We start from the raw sequence: 27178 nt of genomic DNA on the forward strand, positions 1-27178 counted from the left end.
AGGAAGAGGAGGGCATAGAAGGAGGGATAGATATCAGACAGTGGGGGGGAGTTGGCGAGTGTTGCTCATGAACAATGGCTGAGGATTACAGGGAATTGGCCGGGCTTGCTAGATGTCATTGAGCTCCTGCATTTCAGACACAGGGTAAGATCCGGGGTATAGGCTGGGGGGGGGATGCTCTACAGGGGGGAGCGAAGGGATGTGAACAGCATGTCATCTGGGTATAGTATGGGGGATGTATAGTAATAACAGGGGAATACTGGGTATAGTATAGGGGATGTATAGTAATACCAGCGGAATACTGAGTATAGTTAAAGGGATGGTTGGATGTATTGTAATAACAAGGTAATACTGGGTTTAGTAATAACGAGTATACTGGGTATAGGGGAAGGCTAGATGTATGGTTATGACAGTGGTATACTGGGTATAGTATGGATGGTTAGATGTATAGTAATAACAGGGGTACTGGGTATTGTATAGTGGTTGTTTTGATGTATGGTAATACCAGGTGTACTGGGTATAGTATAGGGAAATTGTAGATGTATAGTATTAACAGGGTAATACTGGGTATAGTCCAGGGGAAGGCTAGATGTATAGTAATAGGAGGGGGAATACAGGGTATATTATAGGGGAATGCTAGATGTATTGTAATAACAAGGGGATACACGGTATAGTATAGGGGAATGCTAGATGTATAGTATTAACAGGGGTAATATTGAGTTTAATATAGGGAAGGGCTAGATGTATGGTAATAGCAGGGGGAAGATTGGGTATAGTATAGGGGAATGCTAGATTTATATTTATAGCTGGGGGAATACTAGGTATAGTATAGGGGAAGGCTAGATGTAAAGTAATAACAGGTGAATACTGGGTATAGTACTGGGGAAGGCAGAGCACTGCTTCTATATGACTAGCAGCAGGGGAATGTCTGGTATGATATCGGGCAACTCTGGTTGTATACGACTAGCAGGGAAATGCCGGGTGAATCATAGGGCAATACTGGGTATGGTATAAGGAAATACTGGGTATGGTAAAGGGGAGCACTGGATGTAAAGACATAGAAGAGGAATACTGGGTATGGTATGGGGATGGCTGGATGAATAGGAAAAAAGCAGGGGAATCCTGAGTATGGTATAGGAAATGATTGGATGTATACAAATAGCAGAGGAGTATTGGGTATGGTATAGGAGAGGACTGTTGTATAGCAATAGAAGAGGAATACTGTATATGGGAGTACTGGAGGTATCACAACAACAGAGGAATTCTGGGTATGGTGTAGAGGAAGGTTGGATGTATATGAATAGTAGATGAATATTGAGTAAATTATTGAGGAATGTTGACTGTATAGAAGTAATGGGTAAAGTATGGGTTGAGGCTGGATGTATAGGAATAGCATAGGAATACTGGCTATGGTATAGAGGGGGACTGAAGTTATAGAATAATGGGTGTAGTGTAGTGAAAAGTTGGATGTAGGAATAGCAGAGGAATTCTTGGTATGGTGTAGGGGAGAAATGATTGTATAACAATCATATATAATACTGGTTATTATATATTGGAAGTGCTTTGTGTACAAAAATGGCAGGTGAGCACTGTATATTTCAAATTTAAGGTATTGTATAAGGAAAAACTGAATGTATAGAAAACGTGTGTAATAGCATAATACAGGACTGGAAGTGTTGATTAAGGCAAGTTTTGGATATAGGATAATCCAGGACTATATCTACAAGAATTTCAGAAGACAGGGTAAATAGGAATAGCAGAATTTGTAGTATTTGAAATTTGGTATAGCAAGAATCAATACAATATAGAAATTGCAGTGTTTGGCCACATATAGTATGACTGTATGTACAGGAATATCTCTGTATTTGTATAGCAAAGTTTGGTAATAGTCCATTGCTGTATGTCCAGGGATATCAGGGGACTAGATATATAAAGATAGCAGAGTTTTGGTTATGGTTCTTGATTGTGTGTCCAGGGAAAATATCCAGCCTCTCTAGTAAATAAGCCACAAAGTCTGGATATGTCGTGTATTTATGGAGATGTCTGGGAACAGTACAGTAAAGAACTGGATGTTGTGTGGTAATGGTACTGCAGACCTGGTTTGTTACATTGAGGACTGAACATAAAAAGATAGGAGAGTGTTTTGTTAGGGTGAGGCATTGGCTTGCCTATATATAAATTCCAGGTTTTATTCTAGTAAATAAATATCAAATAATGTGTGTTATAGTACAGTGGATGGATGTATCTATTTTTTATATGGTGAATATCGTACAAGTGAGAACTAGATGTATGGAAGAAGTAGAGGATGTGTGCCTATGTTGTGGTGCAGATCTGAATCTATTGGGACAGGTAAGAATGTTCCAAGTTAAGTGCAATATAAATTACTGGATGTTTAGGAATAGGTAAGGATCAGTGTTTATTGCAAAGTAAAGGACTGAATTTATGGTAATACCAGGATGTGTGATTTGGTATAGTCAAGAAATGGATCTTGTAGTATATGGGCTGCACGGTGGCTCAGTGGTTGGATTTCTGGCCTTTGCTGCGCTGGGTCCCAATATTCAACATACATCATGGCCAGGACACTATCTGCATGGAGTTTTCAGGTTCTCCCAGTGTTTGTGTGGGATATTCTCCGGTTACTTCCCACATTCTAAAAACATGGTTAAGTTAATTGGCTTCCCCCAAAGTTGACAGACTGTATTATTGACATATGACTATAGTAAGGACGTAGGATTGTGAGCCCCTTTGAGGGCCAGCTAGTGACATGACTATGGACAGTGTATGTACAGCTCTGCGTAATATGATGGCGCTATATAAATACTGTGTAATAATAATACTTTGTAATATATAGAAATGCTAAGGATGAGGACTGGCATGGTGGAGGACTGGATCTATTGGTATAGGTGAAAATATCTGAGTATGACACAAAGGAATACTGAATGTATAGGAATAGATGATCTGTGATTATTGTATGGTGCAAAACTGGATCTAGAGGGGTGGTCAAGAATGTCTGAGAACTGGGAATATGAGTAGGTGAGAATAGTCCATTTTTATTTTTTGTAATAATTTGAAGTAGTATGTTTTTGGAAATAGCAGAGAAAGCCTAAATATTGATAAGTGAAAAAGTATATGTTTAGGAAAACAGAGAAAGTTCTGTTATCACAGACTGAAGAACAGAATGAAATGGAGCAGCTTAGATTTTTTTGTAGTTATTGGATATGTGAATGTTTATGTATTACAAAACTGCCCTGTAAATGTTATGGAGTGTACACAGTTAACTAGACACATTCATGCATATTTTTCTTAGTTGTGGAAAAAGTAATATCATACTTAGACTGGATATTAAGATTAGTAGGACAACTGAATCTGCTGATTACTTCTTTATCCACACTTAAGGGACACCAATTCCTTGTTCACAGTCTTCATGAAAATCTCTCTGCCGGTAAGATGGTCTGTGCCAGAGCATCTTGGGGTTCTAATGTCATATATAGTAACCTAGTTTATGACTTTGCTTGGGCAGTTTCATGTTATTGTTTCTCCAAGAACCTCTGATACAGAAAAAATCTCAAATCCAGTTCCTTGGCATAGGTCACATGACTAGTAGGAGGGATGTGTGTTTGGGTGTTGCAGTGAGAAGGCATGTGGTTTAAGCTGCATGTCCTAGTTGTTTCTAGGTTTGATGCTTTCCTTACTAATCAATTCTAGAAGGAATGACTGTGGCATTGTATTGTTAACATCAACATTTATTTGCCAGAAGATTGGTTTTCATTACCCAGAGCTAATATTACTGTAAATAAGTAGTATGCAGTGAAAGTATGGGTGTATATGCCGAAGAAGGACAGGATAAAGTTGGAGAGATTAATTTGGGTGTAGAGAACAGCAGTGATCAGTCTTTGATTTTGTCTGGGTGTTTCAGGAATGGCAGAATATAGCACTAATGCTGACCATACAATAGCAGCAGTAGTTTAGTCAATTTTCACCACATTCAATGGATCAAATGTCACTGCAAGACTGAAAGGCGAACTATTTTGAAAAAAAATAATCAACCAATAAACTTCATTTTGAAACTGATATTTTAAAGTGTTTGTAAAAACGTTTTTTTTTTCAGTAGCAATGAAAAGAATTAGAATCTTTATCAGGTCTCTATCTGTATTACACCTCTATGTTTCCTGGTGACCATTGTGACAGAATAAAGATGAGATTCAAAAATGGGAAGTTGCTAATTCAGAAAGAAGTTTAAGTAAACCATTTAATGGGTACACTTGTTCCTGTGACAGATATCAGGTATGTGCCAGGTTGCAATTCTATTCACGTTGCTATATCTACAGGAGAGGAGGTCAAAGCTATTACTGATCCATGCTTTTAAACTTAAAACGTTTTCACTTTACAGACACTTTCAACAAGAATTGGGATCAAACTGAAATTGATCAAATTCAGGAACTTTGTTTAGGAATCAGAAAACTATCAGATATTTTACCACATTTGATTGGGGTTTATGAAATCTTTCTGTGCTTTTCTTGACTGAGCCAAATCCTCTTTTGTTTGTGTCTCGCATGCTCCCCCTCCAAAGACACTGCAGATCACAGTGGGAGGTTTTAGCAGCAGAGGCAGTGCTGTCAGTCCAGAAAGCAGTGGGTGTGGCTGGGTGTGGCCAAATGCTAATTGACAAGCTACAGGCCCCTGACTTGGCAGTGAGAACGTTGATAGTTACACCCCCATACCAGAATAAATTCATAGCACAAAAACCCTCATATGCTATTTGGACCATGTAAAATAACAGATACATAAGACAACTAACCAAGGGACAGGGCCGTGTGAACTGGGTTCTTAGTGTGTCCAAGCTGTACACTAATGAAAGAAGGGCAGGCTGCTGTGCGGGCCCCTGTCTGCCCATGTCTGCCCCTGCGCCGACTAGACTGTGGAAATGCTCCCCTGCTATCTGGGATTGCAATATGTTACTCCCTTGCTATTGAGACAAAAAAAATTATATATATATATATATATAAATGCTCGCATCCCAGGAGGCTCTGTGCTCCCATTCTGTCTTTAGAATGATTGGCAGATTAGGACGGGGGGGGGGGGCTGCATTTTTTTTAAACTTAAGATAAATTTTACCCTGCATAAAAGGGTTGTCTGCTTTAAGGTACACAACAAGGATTTTCACCTTTGGCTAATGATGGTCAGGGGCAGACTCCCTGCTGCCTAACTCCCAGCAGGGAATGGTAAACTGATCTGGAATCAACTGAATTTTCCTAACTTAAATGGCACCAGCACTGAAAAGGGGTGAGGAGGGCCAATAACATAATAATACTTTTTATGTACATATAATTTTGTTAAAATTTCAGGAGATAGGCTAGTTCTGCTTTAAAGTGTATCAGACCCCAAAATGCAATTTACTTCATTTTACCAGTCCTTAGATGTAGTAGCTGCTCTAGTTTTACCCTGGCTTGTTCTCATTCATCAAAACCCTTTTTTTTATCAGACCAAAGGGGACAGGAATTTTTTATAATTAGGAATTAGACATTTAACTATGATGGATCACTCTGTTCCTCTCCCTGGCACTAATGCTGAAAAAAGATATATGGCAAGATGAAAAGTGCAGAAGTGTAAACATCCTAAAATGTATGTCAAACCTTGTTGCAGGAAAAAGCCTGATTCAGTGCTATTGAGTGCTCTGTTTAAGAGATTTACTTTAATTTACTGTTCCGTTTACAACAATTTCACCAAATATGGGTTCTAGCCTTCCATTACTCTGTTACAGAAAAACATTTTTTTAATTTCTGTCTGTGTTGCTTTTGAAGATTTTTTTTTTTCTCCTTTTCCATTTGGTAAAATGTTATCAGTATTACTGGGTGGGGGTAGAGCACCAAAAGGTAGAAGAAGAAAGAGTTGGGTGGATAGAGAGCACTTTTGGTTGAGTGGAGGTGGTAGGATGTAAAGTCAGAGCATCCAAAGGTGGGTGGAGGTTGAACGAAAGGGGTACAGGGATGTGGAGCAGACCTAGTTGGGTGTAGGGAGAGCACTCCTAGGTGGGTGGGAGTGGGAAAAAGTAAAGCATCAAGAAGTGGGTGGAGGTAGGGCACCAAGAAGTGGGAAAAGGTAGAGCACCCAGATTTGTTTGGATAGAAAGCACCTTTAGGTTAGTAGAGGTGGTAGGATGTAGAGTGCCAACAGGTGGGCAGAGTAAGAGCATCCAAAGGTGGGTGGAGGTAAAACACCAAGGGATACAAGGATTTAAAGCAATCCTAGGTGAGTTGAAGGTAGGGCATCCCGAAGTGTTGGAGTTAGCGCACAAAGAGTTGTAAGAAGATAGAGCATCCAGAGTTGGGTAGATGGAGAGAACCTGTAGGTGACTCTGAGCATCCAAAGGTGAGTGTAGATAGAGCACTCAGAGTTGGGTGGGGAGCGAACACTTTTTGGTAATTGGAGGTGGGAAGAGGTAGAGCACCTAGGAGTTATAAGATGTAGGGCACCAAGAGATGAGTTAAAAGACCCATAGATCCCAGATGTCCATGGACAGGGAAAAATAGGTTACTGTTGAATTAACCTGGAAATTTGAGAAACCTGCAGATGAGTTACCTCATTAAAAACACTCCACCTATAATAAAACCACAAGTTTTTGGAAAATGAACTGTTGGACCACCCACTTCTGTTTCCTGGACGTCCCTAGTGGTTTTATGAGGCAAGGATTTTAAGGATAAATTGGAAGGGCTCACTTAAGTTTGACCTTTATAGAAATAGTCAAAATGTGCATAAAGCTTGTTTATATCTGTGAATCTGCCAAGTATTTTGAAGTGTAGTTTTAACTAAAGGTGACCTTCCTAGTTTAAAGATCCAGTAACTATGTAAGTGATTTTGCTTTTGGAGGCCTAAGCAAAAGCATATATGAACCTTGTCTTTGTTCCTCTATTATTGTTTGCCTGAGAGAATGAGGAAAACATCTTGTAATTCGGTTTGTCCTTATATTCGACCTGAATATGGCTGTTCGAATTGCTGCTGAATCGAACACTTGAGATATTCGACCAACACTATGCTCTGGCACAACAAATGGGAATAATGTTGTCATGTGTAGGTGATGGCTTAATGTAGACACGTAAAAAGTGAATATATGAGGAGCAATGTAGCTGCAATAAATAATAGGATAAGTGGGTTCCTATTAGCTTTTATTGGAGAGACCAGAAAAGGAACTCCATTTTTATGCACTGAAAAGAGTCTTTGTTAATCAGTTGTAGTATTAGAAAATAGAGATATGTTATGTATAAAATGGTTCTTAGGGCAGATCTGATATGTGGTGTGACAGGCTCCCTATTTCCATCTCGTGGTCATTTTGCTTAGGTAAATACTTGCTCCATTCTACTAAAAACATTTGCATTTGTCTATATTTTTTCCCTTTTATTTTATTACAATCATATTTTTTCCCTCTATCAGCTGGCAGCCATGGACCGGATGAAGAAGATAAAAAGACAACTTTCCATGACCCTTCGGGGTGGGCGGACAGCAGAAAAAAACCCTGGAGACCACTCAGAACCCATCACCCTGGAGGACAATGGAAGCAGTGATAATGGTAAGTAGTACTAGGAGGGTAGGATGAATTTGATGGGTGAGAAGCACAGGCGAGTGTATTGCAGCAAGATTAAGGATGATTTATTAGACAGAAAACTCCAAACTTTAGAGCGTCTTGGGTATAAGACAAAAAGGCATAATAAAAATGGGAGGAGGCTGATTACAAAGTAGCCATGATAATTCCTGGCATAACCCTGGTAAGAACATTGTGAAATAGTGGAATCTTGGTATGGTTGAAAGAGAGAGGCTACTCTCTGTGAAAGATGGTGAAATGAAAAGACCTTGGCACTGACCGTGATAGCTGACAAACATTTTACCAGGTAGAAGGCTGGCATTGCTAAGAAAAAACTTTGCAAGGTTGTCAAAGGCTGATAAAAGAATGTTTGAAGCCTAGTGTAAGTTTTAGGCAAAAGTAAACCTAAAAATTTTAAGATAAATTTGGTCCCAATCTTGTTTTAAAATTTTGTGCGGACTGAAAAATGTTAGAATATTGGTATGCTGTTTTCTTTCCTGTTTGTGCAATCTTCTTTTGTTTTCTGTTTTGGTGACCACCTGACATTAGAACCGGAATAGCTGCCAGCAGAGTCACAGTAATTTAAAAAAAATCTGCTACCTACTACAATCAAATCATGTTTTTATTAATGTCTTCATTGATGTCTGTAGGCCGTCTCTTTGGTTGGCTTTTAAGGAGCAGCTCTTTGAGTAAGCATAACTACATCCAATGGGCAGAGTAGCACCTTGTGGCTAGTTTAGGCAGCAATGGGTAATTATTATATATGTACAGTTTTGCCTGTTGGCTGAAAGGAAAACAATAATTATAGAAACACAAGCTTGTTAAATGCATAGTTGAGCAAACCCAAAGGCAGGAACTTTGTTGGGACTTCGTGGTAAATCACTTCATGGAGATTTTCAGTGTATTTCTGCACTTGAAAAAGTAGTTTACACACAAACCAATTCGTAAAGGAGGCCACAATGGTGAGTGCCCGCTTTGCATGTTGCTGGTTTTGGGTTAAAATCTAGGAATTTTCTTTTCCTCTTTTTATTCATTTAGTTTTTTTTTTTGTTTTTTTTTAATCTGTATTATTTTTGTTTTCTTTTAAGTTAATTTTTTATCTTCCCTTGCTGTTTCCCCCCCTCCTCTTTGGCATCTCATCCCCTATCATTTCCCACTTTGTTTACCATTTTACCCTTTTTCTCCTTTGTCTCTACTTATTGTGTCATGGCTATCTGGTACATTGTTTTTGCTTCCTTCGTCTCCATGCCTTCATCCTTCTCTTTCCTGCATCGGATCTTTGGCCCATTACATTCTTGTCTTTCCTCTTCACCCCTTCAACCTTTAATTTGTTCCAAACCCCCCCCCCCCCCCCCCCGCCCATCGTCAGAAATGGGAGAAGCCTCTCGTCCCACAGCATGCAATCCTTCCTGCACCACTACACCGCCAGCTCCTTCCAAAAGCCGCCCATACCCCGGCCCCACAGTGCCGTCTGCAGGAGTCTCAGCTCTTACCTGAACCGGAGCAGCCGACTAGGTACGTGTGTGCGTGCCCCATCAAAACAAACGGGCCTATTCAGTATGGCATTGCAAACAATCATGTGCAGCAACATAATGATAAAATGTGATTAGTTGCTGGGGGTTTTTCCACAGTGCCTTATTCAATAAACCCACAGGTATGCACATCCGAACACTAACAGGTGTGGCCCAATGATATACCTCACTTTGCTTGTGCACACCAGGTTGTGTTGTGTTTGTGTGGACATATTGCCAAGTGTGTATTTTTGCTAGTCTGAGATCTTCTTTAGGTTTTGTGTTTAATATGTATGTAAATATTGCAAAAACCCATATAACATACACCAGTCATTTACGGAGACCTTTCCCAGCTTTTCATTTGTCCTGTGTGTTATTCTGTATTTAAGTCAAAATATACATAAATTCAATTTAAAGACGAATTTGTCTTACAAAGCAAATTGAAATGTACGTTTTGTTTTCCTTATATTCCCCTTAAAGTCCCCCCCCAACACACACACACACACAAACAAACATGTAAAAATATTAGTAGCTTCACAATCTGCATCAACTATTTCAAAAGCACCCTGTTTTACTTTCCTCTAAATGTGTGGTAAACAGTGCTCCTAATGCAATGCAAATTTAGACTTGATGCTAAAAGTCAGCAGCCAAGCTCTCCTCTCTTCCTCCAAGTAACTCACTCTTGGGTGAGAAAGCCATGGCTTATGATTATGGTCTGGAGTCTTTGATGTATGGACTGTAATTGACAGACTATCTCTGTCTATCTCTATCCCAGTGATTATCTAAAACAAAAAAGGTGAAGCCCAATGGGCACTCTTAGCTAGTCATGGCTTTGTTACCTTGCACTGAAATGTAAGTCTAATACAAAATGATTGCAGGAAGGAAAACATGGGAATGGCTTAATCAGTGTTCTGCTGCTTCCCCATTGATAAATCAGCAGACTAGGGAAATTGAGACTGGCTGAGGGAGCATCAATAACAAATCTGATTTTCTGTAGTCAGCCTGTAGATGGGTGCCATTGCTAAATTTAAAGGTGAGAATATTGGGGATCTGCACAAGCGTGCTTGTAACGGCAACACACACATTCATCGGTCAATTTATTAAGTACACCATGCTAGTACCAGGTTGGACACCCTTTCACCATCAGAACTTCCTTAATTTTTTGCTTGTAACTATGAGGCAACACACACATTTATCAGTCACTTTATTAAGTACACCATGCTAGTACCAGGTTGGACCCCTTTTCATCATCAGAACTTCCACAATTTTTTGTGACATACATGCAGTAAGGCTTTGTAAACTTTCTTTGTGATGCTCTTCATATTGAGATGATTGCATTACATAGTTGATGCAGAGTTGTTGGCATATCCATGATGCAAATCTGCCGATCCACCACATCCCAAAGTTGCGCCACTGGATTAGGATCTGGTGAATGTGAAGGCCATTTGAGTACAGTGAACACATTATCATGTTCAGGAAAGTAGTTGGAGATGAATTGAACTGTGTGACCTGGTACGTTATCCTGCTAGAAGTAGCCATCAGAAGATAGGTACAGTCTTGTCATAAAGGGATGGACATGGTCAGCAACAATACTAAGGTAGGCTGGGGCTTTTAAACAATGCTTTATTGATAGTAAGGAGTCTAAAGTGTGCCAATTAAATGTCTCCCACACTATTACACCACCACCAGCCTGAATTGTTGATACAAAGGTGGATGGATCCAGGCTATCATGTTGTTGATTTGCAAATGTTGACCATACCATTGGAATTCTGCAGCAGGGATAAGCATTCATCAGACTAGACAGTATTTTTCCAATCTCTTCTTGTCCAATTTTGGTGAGCCCGTGTAAATTGTAGCCTCAGGAACTTGCCATTTGGTGTAGTTTTCTGCTTCTGTAGCTTCAGGGCTTGACATGTGTGTTCAGAGATGTTCTTTTGCATACTTTTTGTTGTAATGAGTGTTTATTTGATTTATTGTTGTCTTCATATCTGCCCAATCCAGTCTAGCTATTCACTCCCGACATCAAAAAGACATTTTTTGTCTAAATAATTGCTGGATTGCCCACTGGATATTTTTACTTTTGTGCACTATTCTATGAAACCTTGGAGATGTTGGGCCTGATGTATTAAAGCTCTCCAAGGCTAGAGAGGGGTAGTTTCTCATGTGTGATGGTTTAACAAAGGTTGTAGCCACCACTTTATAGTAGACAGACCCTGGGCTAAGATTTTGATTTATTAGGCTTTCATTTCCTAATTTTTTTATGCCACAAAGCTCTCCAAAATCCTTTCACCTATTTAACATTAGTAATATAAACACTTTTTCCTAAATATTGCTGCTGGGCCTCCACTCCTCTTTGACATTAATACTAGCAGTACTATGTTTCAGATATCCTGGTACTAGTTCAGTCCCTGAAACCTTAAAAGGTTTTTTTTTTTTTTTTTTTTTTTTGACCCATCCGGTTTCATCTGTCCCTCTATCACCATACTGGTGGTGACCTAGCACCAAACTCACCACCACTTTATTTCTTATGCATTCATAGTACTAGCCATGCCCCCCAATGGTATTTTGGTGCCGGCATAGACTTGAACTTATCACTGGCACCAGGTATCCAATAAAACTGCCAAAGATGGTATCTAATATGTTAGAACCAGTTTTATTATTGTTAGACCTGTTTATCACTTAACTAATTAATTTCAATTTTGTACTTAAAATTTGTTTTTGACTTTTCTTGCCATGTCCACAAGCAATTCAGTTTATCAAGTAAAGACAACCAATAGCCTGTACATCTTGCGAATAAGGAAGCTCACATAATTCTAGTAGAATTATGAATTAAACTTGATTTGGTGGCTACTAGGGATGAGTAAGAATGCCTCTGGCATTCTCGTGAAAATTTTGTCAAACTTCCGATGGGTCTGCGAAATTTCGGTAAACTGATTTTGCGAAACCATCAAGAGATCGAGGAAATCATTACGATCCCCTTCACTAGTGGATTCTCAGGGCTGCTTTTATTGTTGCAGCCCTAGGAATCCTCCTGTTTGCGATCCCCATCACTAGAGGTTAAATGGGGACAAGTCTTCCCATTCAGTACCTCTAGTGCTATCTGATTGGATGAGGAAAGCCTAACAATCGTTTATGCAGCCCTGGGAATCCTCCTGTCTGCGATCCCTGGGCATTAGAGGTTAATTAACCTCCAGTGCCCCAGGATCGCAGTTGATTCTCACAGCTGCAATCATTCTTGGAGCCCTGGGAATCTGGTTTGCGATCCCCTGCACTAGAGGTTAAAAGGGGACAAGTCTCCCCATTCAAAACCTCTAGTGCTCTCTGATTGGAAAGCTTTCCTCAGCCAATTGGAGAGCACTAGAGGTTTTGAATGGGGAGACTTGTCCCCATTTACTTTCCCCAGCCAATCAGAGAGCAGTAGAGGTTTTGAATGGGGAGGATTGTCCCCATGTAACCTCCAGTGCCGGGGATCGCACACTGAATTGTGCTGCATTCATTGATCAGCACAGCCCGCAATCTTGTTTTTTTACGGGCTCGAACAGCAAATTTATACCGGCCATTTTTTACTACAATTTCGGTAAGCAAGAACAGCAGAATTTTGAGATCGCTCCTTCATCCCTAGTGGCTACTCTATATTTAGACTGGTAACCAACAGAAATGCTAGGATCAAAACTGAAGCCTTGAACCATTTTAGAGTTGAATTCACTACCCTGAACGTCCATTCTAAGTAGTAAAGAAAGATTGGAGAAAACAAAATGCCACTCCACCAATATAAGTTCAGAAATGTTCACAGTGCTGTATGAGACTTGCCATTGTACATCTAGAGTTTGGAGTTGCTGAGGGACTGGAGTTTGGAATGAAAACAAAATGCCACTCTACTAATATATATTTTGAAATTTGTGATCCATGTTCAAAATCATGAACAAAACAAAAACTGAATTGTCCAGAGCTGTTAACCCATAAGTCCATTTCAGGAGTCAACACAACATTTCCAGCATAAGTTTAAAATACTACATACATGTGAACACAAGCTATAGTTCAGTTTTTAGGATCAGCTGGCTCCAGGTCTATGTCTGCACCTTTGCTGTCACTACCATTGCACTTTATTGTAGCTGTAACAATAGCCTCTTTTCTGGCATTAGCCTCTTTTCTGGCATTTTCAAGTTCTCATTACCTTTGCTTTTATTTATACATTACATATGTGTTTATGACATGTCTGGTCTCCCACTCATTCCATAAAGTTATATTTTTTTGGACGATTTTGCACTGTCTTGCTTTGCTTCCTGATGGCCAGTTTTAACCTTCACTCCAAAGAATCTAGCCTGTTTGTCTTAGCCATCTACTAGGTATAACAAAGATACCTTCACAAAGATTAGCAGCTAGAAACATGCTGGAATTTTGGTCTTATTTCAGTTTTGCTGCTTGACTTTATATGACCCAATTCTTCCTTCTGCATAGAGATTGTACACGAAGACCTTAAGATGGGTTCAGACGGAGAGAGTGACCAAGCTTCTGGCTCCTCAGATGAGGTTCAGTCACCAGTGAGAGTGAGGATGAGGAACAACGCAGCTCGCAAAATATCCACAGAGGTGAAACTAATGGGTTTTATCTCTTTCTTGCTGTTGTTTGTGTATTGGTTCACCACAACACAGTTTGCATACCCCTTATTCTTTTATATGAGGACAAAAAAGGAAGCACATTGAAAATATAGGAATTTCTGCATCTGCCCTTATTTTTTTTATAGAGGAGTACTCCTCTTTCTTATTCTTTGCCCATATTAGAGCTGTTCCAGTCTTTCACTACTGCATACCCTCTAAGCAGTGAATGTAGAATAAACATGGCAGCCCTGGAGCCTGGGCCAAGCCATCTGTTTTAGCTTTGGTATTTTTATCCCCAACAGGTTACTTTTAGATTTCTAACATACCCGAGTCCTTTTGCACCTTAAGTCTTGCAGAATTCAGGATTTTATGTTTTTAATCTGAATAGATTCCCCTGCCCATCCCCATTCATAATGTTTATTTATTTTTTAAATAAATAAATGGATTGTAGCTTCTCCTATTTAAGTTGCATGTTACTTTTCCCGCAGGATATTAATAAGCGTCTGTCCCTCCCAGCGGATATTCGTCTTCCTGAAGGTTGTTTGGAGAAACTGGCTCTCAGTAGCCCACCATTTGACAAGCCCCTAAGTAGGCGATTAAGACGGGTCTCTCTGGTAGGTACAACCTATCTGTAAACTAATAATGGGTTAAAAATGAACTTCTTCTTGGAAAGACCTTTTTTGGTTTGCTATTTTATGTTTTTGTTTTTTTTTTTGTCTCTTTTAGTCAGAGATTGGTTTTGGAAAGTTGGAGACTTATGTCAAGTTGGACAAATTGGGAGAGGTTGGTACCCAACATTGATTTAGTTAGATGGTAGACATGATTAAGATGAGAGTGTCTGAAATCTGTTGTAAGAACAAAATTGAAAACACAGACCTAAAACAAACACAGGCTGTACTAGGAACATTAAACGTGCTTAATTTTGGGTAATGGTTAAGAATCATGTTATGTTCCAGATAAAAAGATGGCGATAAGAGCAGCTATTGATTGTTATAAATCTTTACTAGTGGTGGTCACTGCATTAAAAACCAGCTAATCCAACCAAAATATTTTGATAGAGCAGGAATCAATAGTCAATGTTAAGATTTTATTGCTGTTTCTGCTTCAGGTGGGGAGATACAAACATATGTTTAGCAGCATCAGAAATTTCTTTTTTTTTAATTATTTTTATTAAAAGATATCAAGGTACATACAGAGAAAAGAAAATAAAGTGGTCGTAAAAAAGTGGGCATTGACCAGCTATAGAATCAATCACATCTCTGAAAAAGTGGCAGAATGCAATTAGGCATCCATCCCAGAATACTCAGGTATCTAGGGGGGTGGTCGTACAAAATGGCAATATTCCTCAGTAGTGATAAAGTGGATCCAGTGGTACCAAGTCTGTGCAAATTTTTCCGCTTTCTTAGCGTCAGTGGATTTCATATCCTCCATGTGATATATATCAGCAACCAATGTACTACTGTCGGAGGGGCAGTATTCTTCCATAAGGCTGGGATACAGGCCTTAGCGGCATTGGGAAGGTGTCTCAGGAGAGAGTTACTATAGCACCTGCGGGACATGTCCGAAACATGAAGAAGTGCCAAGGCCGAATTGCCCCTTATATCCACTTCGGTAAGCTTTAAGATAATATTAGCTACTGAACTCCAATATAATTGCAATTTTGAGCATTCCCAGAAAACATGCAGTAGCATACCCTGTGTGTCGCCACATCTCCAGCAGGTGCTATCCAACCCCGGGAAAATCTTAGCAAGCTTCACCGGTGTCCTGTACCAGCGAGTGGCCAACTTGTAGTTGGTTTCCTAATATTTGTTGCAAATGGACGCCTTATGACAGAAATGAAGTAACATATCTCTCTGGGCTTCAGTAAAACAAGTGTCCAAATCAGCTTCCCATTGGGATACAAATAAAGGGAGTTCTGGCGTATATACAGATAACAGGGTTTGATAGGCATGGGAGAGCCCCGTACAGGTTTACCAGTTACACACAGGTCCTCTAGGGGAAGAAGCGATCGGGCTATTGTATTGGGCTGCGGCAAGGATCTCAGAACATAAGTGACTTGTATGTGGCGCCAGGGCGACAATGAAGGGAGATCCCTTTCCGTTTGTAGGGTCGGAATATGTTGCCATTCCCCATTGTGCATGAAATGGTATATTCTATACACACCCAAAGCACGCCATTGACGAAATATTGGGTCAGTCTGGCCCGGGGGGAATCCAGGATCGCCTAGAATTGGAGACGGGTATATGGTTACGTTTTGAGAGGAGAAGTACTTAGTGACCACTTTCAAGGTCTCGCCAATCAATGGATGGGTGTACATTGCCGTCCTGGCCGTCGGTGTTGACCAGGCGAATGCGGCAATGGGGACAGTAGAACATGCATCCTCCAACCCAACCCACAGTTTGGAGTGGCTATTAGTGCACCAATCCAGCAGCCTAGACAAGTGCCATTCCCCTGTTGGCTTTGGGGAGTCTCAGTAATGTAATCCTAAGCCTGGGCGCCCCAATAAGCCAGATAAATTTTACAAATTCCGAACGGAATTTTCGAAGGATAAAAAGTGGGATGTGTATTGGGAGTGCTTGCAGCATATACAACAGTCTAGGCATAACATTCATTTTAAGCACATTGCACCTCCCAAACCATGTAAATGCCATCTGTCTCCACCTCTGTAGATCACTTCGAATTTTATTTAATAGAGGGATAAAATTGAGATCTACAATTCGCGTTAGATTAGCAGGAATCTGTGTGCCCAGGTAAGAAATAGCTGTGTTAGACCACTTGAAGGGGAAAGAAGGGGCCAAGGCCTCTCTAATTTTTCTGGGAAGAGTAACACTCAGTGCCTCCGACTTTTGCAGGTTTATTTTGTAATTAGAGAGGGAGGCATATCTGTCTAGCTCTCGCATAAGAACCGGCAAAAAAGTTACCGGTGTTGCAACATAAAATAAAAGGTCATCCGCAAAGGCAGCTATCTTATGTTCAGTGGGGCCAATCTGGACTCCCCTGATATCTCCATTGGTACGAATTATTCGTAGGAGGGGCTCCAGGGTCAACACAAACAGCAAGGGAGATAATAGGCATCCCTGTCTCGTCCCATTGGTAGTACAAAAGAGTGGGAGAGTTCACCATTAACCGTACTCTGGCGCTGGGGGAGGAATACAACGTTTCTATCCAGCGCAGAATACGAGGGAAAGACCCAAATGTGTCAATGTGGGGAGCAGAAACGTCCAGTCCACCGGATCAAATGCCTTCTCAGCATCAGTGGAGAGGAGCATTAGAGGGGTGTTGTGAGTATGTGCATAGTTAATAATATTCAGGGTACGGATCGTGTTGTTCCTGGCTTCCCTCATCGGGAGAAAACCGCTTTGGTCAGGATGGACAATATCATTCAGTATTGGAGCCAGCCTATGCGCTAATATGTTGGAAAAAAGTTTCAAATCACAATTAGGCAACGATATTGGTCTATAATTGGAGCATAGGAGAGGGTCCTTGTCTGGTTTGAGTATCACTGATATGTGGGCCGCTAATGTGTCAGGAGAAAGAGTGTGACCATCAGTGAGCCCATTCAGCGCTAAAACTAAATGCGGGCCTAGTACTGGGAAGAATTTCCTATAGTAGGCTAATGTCAGACCATCTGGGCCGGGAGCTTTCCCTGATGCGGCTTGGCGAATTGCCGCTTGTAGCTCAAGCAGTGTTATCGGTTTATCTAATATCTCTATAATGTCTGAGGACAATGTCGGTAAGTCGGAGGCACTGAGATAGTCCTGTATTGCGATCTGGCTGTCAGGAGATGACCTACCACTAGAGTCTCCTCGTAAATTATACAGTAGACTGTAATAGTCATGGAAGGTGTTAGCAATGTCAGGGGTGGCGTGTGCCAGGGTGCCCAAAGAGGTTTTGATTTTAGGGATATACATGGCCCCCTTCTTAGACCTAAGCGCCCTAGTCAATGCTCTACCACAGTGGTTGGCATGTTCATAGTAGTACCGTTTGCAACGTGTAAGTTGTGTTTTAGCCTTTTCTCTGTACAGGGAGTTAATTTGTGTACAAGTGGCGAAGTAGGTGGGAATCCAGGTCCATTGTTGGAAGCCTTTTGTGCAACATTTATAAACGATGCAACTCCTGTAACAGCATATCAAGCCTTTGTTTGGTTAGTCTTTTGAGTCTACAGCTCTGTTGTATGAACAGACCTCTAATATAACATTTATGAGCTTCCCATACATAAAGTGGATTGTCTGTAGATCCTGCATTGTTCCCAAAGAAGGAGGAAAGTTCTTCCTCAATCTTTGCGGTCAGTTCAGGGTCTTCGAGCTGTGCCTCATTTAGCCTCTAAACACTGGGTTTACATTCATATATCCTTCCAGAGATCTCTATCATAATAGGGGCGTGGTCAGAGAAAGTTATGGAACCAATACTCGAGTCGCTAACCTGTGAAATGGCATCATGGGATATCAGAAAATAATTAAGTCTGGAGTAAGTATTATGGACCGTGGAGTAGAACGTATAATCCCTGTCTCCGGGGTGTTGAATTTGTGAGATATCTATCAATTGATTGTCATGTAGCAGTGCTTTCAGACGTTTATGAAGGGAGTAAGGCAGGTGGGAACGGCCCTTGGATACGTCCAAGGACGGATCTAAAGTTAAATTAAAATCACCTCCTATAATGATGGTACCTTGAGCCACCTCAGATATGAGGGTCAGAATATATTCAAGGACAGTCAACTGGCCGGTATTAGGTAGGTATATGTTTACAAATGTAAATAGTTGCTTCTCTGTCATACCCTGGACTATGAGGAAACGACCGTCTGGATCCACTTTACACAAAGAGGGAGACCATGGAAGAGAACCATCTATTAGATTGCTCACTCCCCTAGATTTAGAATCGGGTGAAGTGCTGTGATAACTGTATTTGGCTTGTTTGTTATGCAGGACCGGGATTTTGTCATGGCGGAAGTGTGTCTCTTGCAGAAAGACAATATGGCTTCTGCATTTTCGGAGTGTATTGAATAGGACTGAACGTTTTGAGGGAGAGTTTAATCCCTTAACATTCAGAGATGTGAGTGTGATAGTCGTGGGGTGGAAACAAGCTGTGTGATCTGAAGTATTAGCTGTTAAAGCCGCGGTGGACACAGAGCTCCAGGAAAGTGCCTGCTCACAGTGCCATTGCCAAGCCAGAATTTAATTTCTGATCCAATTACCCCTTAGTTCTTGTTCAGATATCACAGGGACAGCATATGAGGGGGAATCTCCCCAGTTGGGTCACCGACAGAATAAAATTAATACTTCTTTTCCTACTTCTTATCCAAAATAAAACAAATGCAACTAGGTTCTGGATTACATTTTAATGTGGATTAGGTTGTGTTTGGCTGGTTTGTGGCTTAAATGTTTATTTTTGACAGGGAACCTATGCTACTGTTTACAAGGGCCGCAGTAAACTGACCGAAAACCTGGTTGCCCTTAAAGAAATTCGCCTGGAACATGAGGAGGGTGCTCCTTGTACTGCTATCAGGGAAGGTAAGTGGCAAGGACACAGCTGGTTCTAGAGCACTTTCTGCATAACTGTAAGGTTATAATCCTTTGAAATACAGTTGCCTTGTGAAACACCTACAAGGCAAAGGTCTTCATCTATGCATAATTTAGCTGGGTTATTAAGTGAGTATTGATCAATAGGAATTTTAGTCTTTTTTAATGTTTCAGGTAAGCTAAAATAAACACTATGTAAATCTGTCATTCTGCTTTAATTTTTTGAACAATACTATTACTGTTTTTTGCAGTTTCCCTTTTGAAGGACTTAAAACATGCAAATATCGTCACTCTTCATGATATCATCCACACAGAGAGGACTTTGACTCTCGTCTTTGAGTACCTGGTAAATGCTCTCTTGCAAAAAATAAATGCACTGACATTATGGGGCCTTTAGCTTTCTCAGAGCTAGGAAAATTCTAGGTAGTATTTAAAAAAAATGTCAGCCTACATCTAATGTGTCCCCTGGCTTCTTAGAAGTTCTTGTTTCAGTCTGGACTACCTGTTAACCTATTCATATAATCATTTTTCTATCCATGCAGGACAAAGATTTGAAGCAATACCTGGATGACTGTGGTAATCTAATAAATCTCCACAACATCAAGGTGTGTACAAGCATTTGGGATTTTGGTTTTGTGGTTGAGCAGAAGGAATAACAAATTCTCCCTTGCTTTTTCAGCTCTTTCTCTTCCAGCTTCTCCGAGGGCTCTCATATTGTCACCGGCGCAAGGTTCTTCATCGAGACCTGAAGCCACAGAACCTTCTGATAAATGAGAAGGGGGAGCTCAAACTTGCTGATTTTGGTATGAAAGAGCAAACTTTTAGGTGTAACTACAGGGTTCTTAGGAAAGGGGCTTTATTGTAATGCAAATTAGCAAAGTATTGTATATGTTTCATGATGATCTGGGTTGGTAATGAGAAGAGGATGTTGCACAGAATAGCTTCAGAACCCATATTGTTACTTAGTATTGAAGTTCGACCCAAAAAACAACATTCTGTTCTCACGATGACAAGGGAGCTTCACTTGCTGTTTCTTTACAAATTATACAATGTATTCTCCTTAAAATTTGTCTTCTTTTTTTTTTTTTTTAAAGGCTTGGCCCGAGCAAAGTCTATTCCCACCAAGACTTACTCCAACGAGGTGGTGACACTTTGGTACCGGCCCCCAGATATTCTCTTGGGATCTACAGAATACTCCACCCAGATTGATATGTGGTAAGTTAAAGAGGAAGTGAACCCAAAAATAACCCAAAACAATAAAATCATACTTAACCCTCAATCCTGCAGATCAGTCTGTCTGTTGGAGTTTTCTTCCATTAGGTCCCGCGTTGTCCTAGTATCTGTCTTTGGCCTGGCGCAGAGGGAGCATCAGGCGTCACCATCTTCTTCCTGCTTCACCCGATCTCGCACTGTGCAGGTACGAGATCGGGTGACGTAGTTTGAAAAAAAAAAAACTTGCCAATCTCACTGAACATGTGTGTGATTGGAAATGTTTTCCTTATTGATGAAAGAGCAGCCAAGAGCCTCCCGGGATGCATGATGTAGGTATCCTGGGATACCTGCACTCCAATTCGTTCTTGATCGCCTAGGCCAGGAGTGCCTAACCTACGGCCTCGCTGTCAGATCTGGCCCTCTCCTCATTACCCTCTGCTTGTTATCTTGCGGGGAATGGGGCGCACCCGCCTACTTTGTACTGTGAGATAATCCCAGCAGCAGGATGAGTTCTGTGTTCATGCGGCTGTCATTATCCCCATGTATAAATGGTCATTTTTTTCATCTTTCACTAGCAGTGCAAAGAACTGAGAAGCTAAAGAGCTGCCTGTTACACATAGCTGGACACTTCTGTGTACCCCAAATTCTCTGGAACAGAGGCATGTTGGCGACTGCAAATGTGTAGAAAATGCCTTTTTGCCTTTTGCCCCCCCACCCCCTTCCTTAATAAAATTTTATACCCATCTATCATGCTACTCTGTCACACTTAGCTATCTCCTTACTCTATGAATCCAAAATACCCTGTAAGAAAAGAGAAATGTAACTGCAAGTGCAGGAATCTTGTGGCTAACTCCCTTAAAATGTCATTACTACGGCGCCATCACAAGATACGAAAAACTATACCTGCCATACTGTGCTACCCTGTCACACATAGCTATGATCTTTGAATCCCAGTTTCTCTTGAAAGTGGAGCTGTGGGTATAATAAAATGAAGAATAAGTGGGGGACTCTTGTGGCTAACTCCCCATAAAATTGTATTGCTGAGGCGCCATCACAAGATGAGAAAAACTTTACCTTTCATACCATGCTACCCAGTCACACATATCTGGCCACTTACCTTCTGTATACCCTAATACAGAAGATTAAGGGCCCTGATGATGTAGTAGTAAGAACATGTACCACTTGGCTATCAAATAAATTGCATTTCTCTGGAAGTATCCATTGCAGAGATTCTTGATTTGTCATTTCTTATATTTGGTACATGTACGTTATGGTAACTAGAAACATTTTATTTAATTTTATTTTAAATTAAAACTATTCTAGTTTTAAACATACATCTTTTTTTGTGTACATTTGTGGACCTCAAGTTTTATCCCAGCGGCCCCCAGATGAATAATGGTTGGGCACCACTGGCCTAGCCTAGGTGGTGGTGTTGCACCATTTTTTTTTTTTTTAAAAGGGTGTTGCACTTAAAAAAAACAACAACAAAAAAAACACTAACAAACAAAATTTTTACTTTAAATAAAAGGGTTGTCTACCTGTTTATGTAAAGTGAAAATTCAAAATTTAGGTACATTTTAAATGCAACATTAGCCACTACTAGCCTATTTGGCTCTAAAAACCCTTCAGCAATGCCTGCCATCTGTGGATATCTTTCTTTTTTTGTAATACATAGCATATAGCCTGAACCCTAGTTACAACCAATACAAAAATATTTAAAATAATTGAAAAACTTGCATATACTGAACCCTTTGCCCACAGCTGATCCATATATATACTGCAGTATTTATTCTCTTTATTCTCCCCTGTATAGGGGCGTTGGTTGCATCTTTTATGAGATGGTCACAGGTCGACCCGTTTTCCCAGGATCCACTGTGGAAGAACAGTTGCACTTTATATTTAGGATACTCGGTAAATATGAGTCTTTTGGTTTTCTTATGTTTCAAAAATTAGAGTTGGTGGAAGAACAGATCTACAGAATGAATGAAGTATAAAAAGGGAAATGCTTACACTGCAGGTTCATGTGAGATGCAGCAGTGCCTTAGATCTCACAGTGTAGCTATACAGGTATGAGGTTACAGAGCAGGAGAGACTAGGCACAATCCCATACTAGCAGAAGTGCTGCTTATGTTTGGAAGACGTTAAAGAAAAAAAGTCACTTTTTCTGGGTGCTGCCTTGACACAATTAACATTTCTAGTAATAAATCTTCATTTTCTTGAGTTGAAGCTCACTTTAAGTAATCTGTGTATAATATAAAAGGCATTACTGGAGACCTATTGCGAGGTTGTGCTCTGTGGAAGGACGGTATAAAAGTGAAAGTGGCAATCAGTGTTTTGCTGTATGTATTCACATAGCACATGTTGTATATTTTGGGTAATTGTATTCATAGGAAAAACAACCTTTTGTTGCTTTTCAGGGACACCCACTGAAGAAACATGGCCTGGTATTCTATCCAATGAGGAATTTAAATCTTACAACTATCCCAAATATTATCCAGATCCTATCCAGAAGCACGCACCCAGGTATGGGATCCAAACATCCAAAGTTTTTCATGAATCTGGTTTTCCATCCAGACCTTTACTGTTATTTGAATACACTTTCCTTTTTCTCTATAGGCTGGATTCAGATGGGGCAAATCTTCTCTCCAAGCTTTTACAGGTCAGTAAATTGAAAGGGGGAAGAGTGGGAAATAAAAAGTGGTTGGCTGTGGTTGGTAATGATAATTGAAGTGATGAATGCACCTGGTATGCTGCTAATACTTATTTGAACCATGCCCGACAATCTGCAGTTTTAAAATGATCCCCTTTGTACTCACTAGAATTAGCAGTGGCTGCCTGCTCTACAGGTAACATGAATTAATATCCTGAGGGCAGGACATCATATGTTCTTACTGCTGTATGACATGTAGCAGACAACTTTTATCTGTAATAGGTAACCTCAGCTTAAAGCAGCTACATATGCTGGTATGTAGTACAAGGAATCAACTGTTAGACATTGCGGACTCTAGAAATTCAATATATATTTTATCCTTTCTTAGTTATGGTGTATTTATATTGAGCTTATGTAAGCGGTCCTTGCTGACCTGTTTCTAAAAAGTATTGCTTTCTAGGTTGCTTTTTTAACCCTGTTCATTTAACACTCTCCAAAGAGCATGCTGTTCAGCCATTTGTCTAATTGTGTAACAGTTAATTGATACTTTTCAAGCCAAAAAATCCAATTTACATCCAGGTAATTATCACATTTTAGAATTAGTTTAGCAATAGCATACCTACATCATTCATCATTACAGGTCCACTTTAAGTGAAAATGGTGTATTTAAATGTTAATATGACTCATGTTTAGCATTGAGTCTGAACAATGGCTTTCTAACTTTTTGTTTTACAGTTGGAGGGAAGAAGGAGGATCTCTGCAGATGAAGCCATGAAGCATTCATACTTCCAAGAACTGGGTGAACGTATTCACAAGCTGCCAGACAGTAAGGGGTCTCTTTAAATATAATTTCTTTTATCCTGCTCATAGTTCGGAGGTAATCCATGTGGCATTATACTCCGAAGGTTCCCATCTTTTCCCTAATTTAAAAAAAGTTTTGGCTTTGCTCTGATCCACCAAGTTGACTAAAGATTCCTGAGTGGTGCAGGTAATGCTTAGCTTCTCGTAAATTGCACTTTTACCAGCCAGCACTAAATAGTCCTACAGACTAAAAACAGGCCATTCAAGTACCTACCTAGGATGTAGAAGCAGTAGGTTTTTCCCTGACAATCTGGGGGAGGAACATGGTGGTTTTTTGAAAGTACTCATTCCATTGATTTTGATAAGTGAACCTCCTTATTTGCTTACTGTGGAAAATTACCTGGATCACCTTTTTGTTGTTGGAGAAGGCAGAACTTGTCTAATTTTTGCCAGAGTATCTCCTATATATTGACCCCACTTGCAGAAAAATACATTTACTCTTTCAAAGCTTTTCTTTTAATGACAACTGTAATAATTATCACATTTCTGGCAAAACCTTCATAACTGTTAGTAATAGCAGCTTTTTTACAGCTACTTCCATCTTTACACTGAAAGAGATTAGTCTGGAGCCAGAGAACAAGCAAAGGGCAGACTCAGGTAAGAAGGCTCAACTTGAACTAAACTTGTGTATTTTCCATGCTTCTCAACCCTAGTTCATATTTACTTTTAGAAACACCTTTTATTTGCTCCCAACTGCTGTTTTACTTACAGAAGTAAAGAAAATATGCTGGGTCTCTCACAATGCACCAGCATTCCAACATGGGAATAGTCCATAGCCTTATGTAAGCTAGAATTTAGGAGACCTATAGCTTACACATGCCTTCATCTCTTGAAAGTTTTCAATAAACATTATGTTTGGTAAAATATAAAAGATGTGGTTGTACAGGTGATAGCTTCTCTTTACAGAGACATAGGGGTTCTTCTAGCCCGCTGATGTCTCCTTTGCTCTACAGCAGCTAAGCATTGTTAAATTGATCTTTCTGTCTGCTCCCCATCCCAATTCTATTGTTTGTCATCCTGGGTCTCATGGGAAAAATTGGGGCCTAGAAGTCAGGGAGGGGGTTTGGGGTTTTCTGTTAGCTGAATAAGAGTGGCACCTCTACTGCCTAGTAAATGTGATTGTGTGGCTGTACAGCCAAACTGATCACATTTACATTATAGCACTGAAACCACTGCTAAGCCTGTAGACCAATACTAAAGCATTCATCATTGACAACAAAGGAGATAAAGAGCATATGTCAGGGGCATATCATGCTGTAAGTTCAGTGTCACCAAAGGAGTGTTTTAGGCTGCATACACTCGTCCGATATTGGCCCTGAGCCGATAATTGGACGAGAACCATTGGATGTGTGTATCTAGCCTTAGTGTACATTAGTATCAGTGATAAGATTATAGGAAAGATTAAATTATGGTTAAGATGTTATTTTAGTGTTGGGTATATACTGTATACACACACATGTAGATACATACTTACCCAGAAAGGCACCATTATTTCAGGGCTGCAGATGGGCCCACGCTGGTCCCCAACAATCTTCTTGTGCTGGTGTCACAGCTGCATTTTCTTCTTCTGGATTCCAAGAGGACCCCTCTACTGGATAGACAGAGATGTGGGCACCTGACAAAGAACATCACCTTCCATAAACAGAAAGGGGTGGGGGAGATGGGACTCAGGACTTACAAAGCCAGTTCTGTTCCCCTTAATACTGATGAGTATACTTTCAAGTGTTAAATTAGCTTATGTTTTATTGACCTAAGTGCAGGAAAGGGTAACTGTGAAACCTATGTGCCAAGAACTACTACTGGTATTTTCCTAATAGCAAAAAGCCAAGTACTAGTCCAGAGAGTTGCATAATGGTAGGGTTCAGGACTTAATAGGAGGTTTGGGTAAATCATTTAAAGGACAGCTTTAGTCTATTTTCTCTCTTTACAAAATTTTAGATAAAAACTTGTGAAAGTAGTTTTGATGTTTTGTTATTTTTGCATGCTTTTCTTTACTACATTTATAAATGGTTCCTAGTGACTGCTCTGTATATGAAGAAATGTGTTTGACTAGTCTTCATACAGTAAACCTGTGTTGTTTTTTTTTTTTTTTCAGTTAACATACAGTCTCATAGACTCAGCCTTGTTCTTGGGTGAATGTTTGAGGTTTCATCTTCAATTTGAAGAGTGTTGACCCTACAGCTGGAAACAGACTTAGGCCAGGCAGAGCCTGAAAGACTATTATTTGTGCCCGCAGTTGGTGAACAAGTAAACACGTGGATATTAGGCTGTGCCAGCATGTGGCATCTGCAGTACCCATATAATCTTTCCCGTTGCCATGTGGACACTTGGTGCCGATCTGCTGCTGTTCCTCCAGGGATTTTTTTTGCCACACTCCCTGTCATGTTTCATCCTGTACTCTTTCCTCTTGAATTTTCTCTCAGCTTCTATGAAACACCCCTTTATTTCAACTTTTGTTTTTGGGAGTTCTAGGATGTGCTTAGTTCCTCAACTAAAAAAATTGACATACGCCCTTTTTTTTGGACCTAAAGGAGTTGTTCTATCAAGTCAGCTTCCAGCTCAACACTCAATGTAGCAGACTCAAGTACTGCTTTGTAAGAAGGATGTAAAAAAAAACTGACTGTAAAGATCACTGTGAGCAGGGGAGAGGCTCTGGGATTTATTACGAGGATGCTGTGAGCCGATAACAAACGGTCATGAATGCGATCCTAGTTTTAAGGGCTGGTCAGGGCCTTTACCTAGTTGAATGGTAAAGAGCTTCTTGGTATTATTGTTGTAACCCTTGTTTACTTCTGAGTAGGTTATATTGTGGGTGAATTGTTTTTCTTGTCCTCATGCGAAGGCTAAGGGCCTTGACAGTGGTCACTCTGGTGGCAAATGGGTCTCTGGTTAAGTCACTTTACTTTTCTCAGGAATTAAGAAGCAGGGCTGTGCCTGAGGCAGAAATACTCAGTATTAGAAAAGAATGCTTTGTTTACTATGGTCTCCAGTAAAGTGCAGGTACCAAAGCTTTGCAGGAGTCTAGATGTGGAAGGATGGAAGTGGAAGGATACGTAAGAACAGGAAGGACTTATGTTTTAAATGTGCATAGATTCCTCTTTCCCCTTCCCTGTAATAATACCTTTTAGTTTGACACCCAGGGGAGGAATAATGCAGGGGCTCCACCCTTCTTCCTGCAACATATCTTATGTATGAACAACCAATAAAACCATGAAAATCAAATTTGGCTTTCATTCATCACTATTATAATATT

At 40.2% G+C, this 27178-nt stretch overlaps 1 protein-coding gene across 5 annotated transcripts; it reads left to right on the forward strand.

Moving 5' to 3' along the window:
* Positions 1-27147, forward strand: CDK16 (cyclin dependent kinase 16). 5 transcript variants are annotated; one of them, XM_072429421.1, is made up of 17 exons: positions 1-144; positions 7429-7564; positions 8665-9091; positions 13546-13676; positions 14174-14299; positions 14412-14468; positions 19079-19193; positions 19454-19548; positions 19745-19807; positions 19882-20005; positions 20297-20417; positions 22228-22325; positions 22832-22937; positions 23031-23073; positions 23800-23890; positions 24457-24522; positions 26021-27147. In XM_072429421.1, exons 2-17 carry the CDS (start codon positions 7547-7549, stop codon positions 26059-26061), a joined length of 1722 nt encoding a protein of 573 aa, XP_072285522.1. In that variant the 5' UTR covers positions 1-144; positions 7429-7546; the 3' UTR covers positions 26062-27147. The 5 variants fall into 5 exon arrangements, with proteins under 5 accessions (XP_072285522.1, XP_072285527.1, XP_072285524.1 ...); XM_072429426.1 differs by having other exon boundaries at positions 7429-7562; positions 8931-9091; XM_072429423.1 differs by lacking the exon at positions 8665-9091.
* The last annotated feature ends 31 nt before the right edge of the window (positions 27148-27178 follow it).

Source organism: Pyxicephalus adspersus, chromosome Z, assembly GCF_032062135.1.
Source record: "Pyxicephalus adspersus chromosome Z, UCB_Pads_2.0, whole genome shotgun sequence".
NCBI classification, from domain to species: Eukaryota; Metazoa; Chordata; class Amphibia; order Anura; family Pyxicephalidae; genus Pyxicephalus; species Pyxicephalus adspersus.

Coding starts and splice junctions, on each gene's coding strand:
- CDK16 (XM_072429421.1), top strand. Junction 22,938..23,030: donor ATCCAGAAGCACGCACCCAG/GTATGGGATCCA, acceptor TTTTCTCTATAG/GCTGGATTCAGATGGGGCAA. Junction 23,891..24,456: donor TATTCACAAGCTGCCAGACA/GTAAGGGGTCTC, acceptor GCTTTTTTACAG/CTACTTCCATCTTTACACTG.